The following is a 5703-nucleotide window of genomic DNA, read 5'->3' as shown; positions in this document are numbered from 1 at the left end:
TTTTTGATCGGGTATTTTTGTTTTTTTTCTGTTTTTGCTGCACTCGCGAGAGGCTAGCGAGAGGTGGTTTATTCGCTTCAGCCGATGGAAGTGTTTTAACGCATTGCACGCCACAAACAAACGCAACATCTGAAGAAGGTGTTCTTGTGGTTCATGCTCCTGCACTCGACATGAGATGCACATGTTCGCGAACAAGCAGACCATGCCGGTCAAAAGAAAAGACAAAAACACCCTCCCGTGCTAGGGCGAAACGACTGGAAAAGGGGTAAAGATAGTGAGAGAGAGAGAGCATGAGAGACAGAGAAAGAGAGCAAGAGATGAATTGTCTTCGTGCGCCCAGCATCAACAACATAAGCCCGAACAACCCTCATCAGCTGATGGCATCGAATGGCGAACCGGCTCCTACGGCAACGTAGTGAGCGCGGGCTTGCTCACAACTCGGTGAGAGTGAGAAGTGAGAAGCGAGCGCGTACACAGTGAGAACCGGTTCGAGCCACAAACCCGGCGCACTATGGATCAACGGAATTGCAGTAAATAAACTTAAGCGACTTTTGGCGATAACGAACGACATTACAATTCCGATACATGTTAGTTTTGCTAATATAACAAAAATATTACAACGAATTTTGTAATAGCGAGTCAAAAGGATCATATTTCGGCGATAGTAGCGACCAAGGATGCAGTCATTCGCAGTTTACTAAAGGGATTTTATTTGAAAATGTTTATAATACATTTTTAATTAATTTAAATTACTCGATAACTTAAATGTGAATATCTTCAATACCTGAAAAAATATTGGAAAAACTAAAACTGTGTAAGCAAAGCTTCACAAAGATATCTCCATTAATAAAACTGTGCATGAAAACTATTGTTGTTTATCATGTCTTAAGATTAACGTTGAACTAAATTAAGGTTCAATGAAGAAACATTGCCGAATATTTACGAAGGTGAAAACGCCAGCCAAGCCCATGGTGCGTACCGGTTCTCACCGAGGCTTGGCATCGGCGCGTTCCATCCACTTCGACCGTGTTTGGGAAGCTGAACCAAACCCACCGAGCGAGTTCACAATCCGGTGTTAGTCGTGTCTGTGACTTCGCGCCAACTGCATACCCAGAGACTCGACACAAACCAGCTCCACACAGCGCCGCATTTGATGTCCGATTGTTTTCGTGTCACGAGCGTTCATCCAGTAGACCCAGACCACGTTGTGCAGCAGATAAATACCGCGTGAGGTGTAGTGATACTGCCCTGGAAGCAGCTAAGAACCAAAGGTGAACCAAAAAACCCGTCAACCAGGTGCATCTGAGTGACCGCGTGCTTGCGTAGCTGATCGGTGTTCGCGAAGGCTGCTAGTTGTTGTGATCGTGCTTCTTATCCTTCCCACCTGGTGCAAGCGTGCGAAAGTTGTCACCATTTTTCCGTTCGACATATTCCACCTGTACTCCGCCGATCTGGAGCAACGGAGCAGTTCCCTCGGCCTCGAGGCCAATTGCTTGAAAAGGTAGGTGCAAAGGTTTTGCATAATACTAAATGAACATGCAACCCTTTCCACAAGGGCTCAATATCACTAACCGTTGTTAAGCGTGTTCGAAATGGTTTAAAGTGTACAGCACAAAATGATAGAATAAAGTATTGTACATGAAGCTATCTTCAAGGCAAAAAATTCAAAAAAACATTCAAGAAAGCAAAGAATTGAAAAATACACACCTACAATTACTCATATACTCTCCCGCCGAGGGAATAATCGAGTGCCAACGTTCCTTGCGGCACAGGACATTTAATCCGGGTGCCGACCATTGCAACCGGAAAAGCGAACGCACGAGGGCACTTCGAAAGAGACAAGTTGAAACGACTCTCGTTCCACCCTTCGAAGCCACCCCTGGGCACCTGGGTACCGTATAATGGAAGCTAATTATAATTTTATGACAATAATGACTGCCGACAGATTAATTTTACGAGCAAGGGACATTATTTATTTATCAGCGAGCGTGTATCCGCACCTCATCCGTACCCGGTTTCGTTCGGGAATTCCGATATCCTTTTTTTATGTTTCGATTTATATTTTCGTTTGTCCGAGGAAATACCGGAAACAAGGGAAAACAAAAATGCATCCTCTCGGTGCATCTTACGGTGGAAATTCGTTTCGAAGCGGCACAAAAAAACGCCATCGCCAAACCAAAAAGTCAATTGGATAATTACTGGAAACGAGTATTCCTGATCAGGTCAACTGATGAGGATGTTAATGAGAAATTGCCCCCGGGAACTGTACGAGAGCAAGCGAGGAAACGAGATCTGCAGCTGCTTGCTGTTGTGGAATTGTATTTAAAAAAAAACAATACTGAATATATCTCGCTCTGTTGTTGTGGAATTATTCAATGTGCTTCCAAAAGCTAGTGGCAAACCGGCAAATTCAGCTTTTTTCTAATTAATTCTCCGCTCACAAGTCCGCTTTATGATCTCAAGTCTGGAACATCAGTTTTTGCCGCGTATACTAGAAAAGCCGGCTAAATATCCCCTTCAAATCACCTGATCTAGATGGAGGCGCATAGTTTTTGATGGAAGATCGTCATTCGATTGATGACGCTACACACGATCGTGTTTCTGATCGAATACAGCAAGAATCTCATGTTGATGATCATCATGAATAGGCTCATCCTTAATTCGATCGCTCGTCTTTAAAATCAAGCCCCGCTCGATCTGCTCGTTTGTTTCGATTGGCAAGTACACTTGTATCAAAGCTGGACTTGCATGTACTTGCTCTTATTTCCATGATACCAAATATTTCCCTTATCTATCCGTTTCATGTCCTTTAACCAATCGATCGACTTGCTCTTATTTCCATGATACCAAATATTTCCATTATCTATCCGTTTCATGTCCTTTAACCGAGATCGATCATATGAACGTCTATCATGCTTTAAAAAGGGATCTCAAGCAAGCGGTTGTTTATCAATCACTAGAATAACACTGCTGATACATGGAACTGAAGTAAATTTCATAAATCTGTTATCAGTTTCATCAAAACAGTGAATCAGCAACACTCCGGTAAGCAGTAATGTTGGTTTATACAATGCTCAATAATCCTTATCGGATCTTTTATGGTGACGCTTTGGACGGTAGAACTGCACCCACTTGTCGCTTATGTGAAAAATAGTTGTACTATTCTTGGAAAATTCATTGAAACGTTTCCTAGGTAAAGTTCAGATTGTATTAGACCCATTTCACTTTTTAAGTTGAAGCTATCAACAATCTTTATTACAATACAAATTTGGAGGCTCTTTAACTGACCGCAATTGTTGCTATGTGTTTGTAGTGTAACTGAAAGAGGTCAAATAATCAATTCACTGTTTTAAAAACTAAACAACTATTTGATAAACTCAGCATTCTCATCATTTCGACTTATGCGACCTGATCATTGATACGGAGTACGATTGCATCGTGTACTCAGAATGCGCTAAGCGAACAGCCATGGTTTCTTTGAACCTGCGATATTTAAGCACGATCATTAACCTACACTTAAAGCATACAATAAAGATACACAAAACCAACGAGCAAAGAAAAATGGGATTCGATGAGGAGACTATAGTTCACCATTGAGCTCCGTTTGGATGGAGCCTCCTTGATTGCGCCTAAAGATGATCATACGATCGACGGATCGACGGGCGTTAGCATTGCGGTATACGTACAGCAAGAAGCTCACATTGAGAATCAGGATCATCGATAATATCAGCAGCATGAACACTTGGTAATTGTATACGTCCAGCGCCGAGCAGGTTCCGAGTGGCAGATTCGAAACCGAAGGATCCTTTTGGCTCAGTTCCCTCTCGAGCCGGTCGATTATTTGGTGTAGCTCATTAAGCTGTTTGGCCAATTGCGCAGCCGTGCGGTCATTCGAAGGAGGTATATCCTGCCTGTCCATCGAATGCTCGACGGGTATTGCACCAGGCAGGTGAACTGCACGAGAACCAGCACAGTAGATGCCCTGGATGTTGGACACATGGTACACAGTGCCGTACTGCTTAGTCGCCGAAATTTGAATCGAGTATCGGCGACAGAAGCTTACTAGGTCGACGAGATAGGAGCAGTTCCAGCTGTTGTCGAACAACCCGAGATATATCAGCGAGGTAAACAGCTCTTTGAACGTGGAATATTCGATATCGGTTAGGTTATTGCCATCGATGTGCAGCGTTTGAAGGTATAAGGCCGGCGTAAGGACGGTCAGGTCCAACTTCTGCAACTGATTGTACGAAATATCCAGCCATTTTAGATTTTTCTGGCTTGAAAAGAGACCGTGCTCCATAGAGGTCAGATTGGTTGCTTCCAGATTGAGCATCTGGAGTTGACTCAGGTGAAGAAAGGTGGTCAGTGGAAGCGAACGAAGCGCATTGAAGGACACGTCTAGCGTGTGCAGATTACGCAGCGTCGAGATGTTGCCGATATCAGTGAGCATGTTATGTGCTAGACTTAACCACTCGACCGCGTCACCACCCGGTAAGACGTGAATCGTCGACAAGCTGTTGTGCGATATATTAACCGTTTTGGCGTAGGGTGGAAGCGTAACGTTCGTTAGTCTGTTCTCACTGAGAGTCACCTCTAGCATGGTCCTTATTTCATGCAGGTGAACGTGCAACAACCGATTTTTTCCCAAGTCGAGCATCGTCAAAGGATTCTTGGAGAACATGTGCTCACTCAACGTCGTCAACAGATTGTCACTCAGAGTGAGTAGAACTAGATTGGGCAGGGTAAAAAACACATTCTCTGGCAGCGAAGTCAGCTGGTTGCTGCTCAGGCGAAGCGTGTTCACCGTCTCAATTTCGCTAAAAGTGTTCTCTTTCAGCTCCTGCAGCTCGTTGTGGGACAGATCGAGCTCCTCTAGCTGATCGCAGCCCTTGAAAATGTAGTTGGTCAGCGACGTCAGTCGGTTGTACGTGATCATAAGCTTCCGTAGTTGTTTCGCGTTTTCGAACGTAAACTTGTTGATGATCTCAATGCCCGTCTCCGAGAGATCGAGCGATTGCATCTCGGGAAAAGCCGTAAACAGGGCGCGTGGTATCTCCGACAGATTGGATAGGCGAAACTCGAACCGATACGGACGCGGATAATCGGACGTAAAATCAACGTCCTGGGCATCATGCACCACCACCACACCGTACAAGGCGCAGTACCGTGAGTTGTACTCTCCGTTCACGTCATAATTTTCACACTGGTACACGATAGCTTCGGTTGCGCCCACCAGGATAATGATGACACTGGCAAAGACCACGTGGAACCTGTTGAAATTCGAAATTACCACTCGTTTAGCCACGGAAATCCTGCACAACAAATTGCGTACCAGCACGAGAACACAAACCTCATCGAACACATCGTTTTACGGAATTTAGCGCCGAGTGGGTTGTTTGCCGTCTAGCGGCTAGAAGTTTACTGATGCAAGACGACGATGGCGCGAGTTGGCGAAGTTCGAACGGAGTGTTCGCACATCTCTAAACCACCCTCGCCATATCAGCCTTTGCTTATCAATTTCGCCAGCACTGTTTTTCCTGCTTCTTGCTTCCTGCAATCTCTTGCAACACAACACCGATCTGCATCGCCTTACCGATCGCTAGCTTATGACGCAGTGGCTTGATGGTGGAGATTGTGCCCGCGCGGCCTAGTGTAAGATGCTTACCGTGCAGAAACTAAAACCGAAGGAAATAAACCCTAACC

General features: G+C 44.8%; 1 protein-coding gene across 1 annotated transcript; it reads right to left on the bottom strand.

Moving 5' to 3' along the window:
- Positions 1-3231: 3231 nt before the first annotated feature.
- On the bottom strand, positions 3232-5364 carry LOC128725009 (carboxypeptidase N subunit 2-like). The gene is made up of 2 exons (XM_053818726.1): positions 5351-5364; positions 3232-5270 (listed from the first exon to the last, which is right to left on the bottom strand). The coding sequence occupies exons 1-2, from the start codon at positions 5362-5364 to the stop codon at positions 3581-3583; spliced, it is 1704 nt and encodes a 567-aa protein (XP_053674701.1). The 3' UTR covers positions 3232-3580.
- Positions 5365-5703: the final 339 nt, after the last annotated feature.

Source organism: Anopheles nili, chromosome 3 (genome assembly GCF_943737925.1).
Source record: "Anopheles nili chromosome 3, idAnoNiliSN_F5_01, whole genome shotgun sequence".
NCBI lineage: Eukaryota > Metazoa > Arthropoda > Insecta > Diptera > Culicidae > Anopheles > Anopheles nili.
This window is presented reverse-complemented; position numbering and strand designations above follow the sequence as displayed.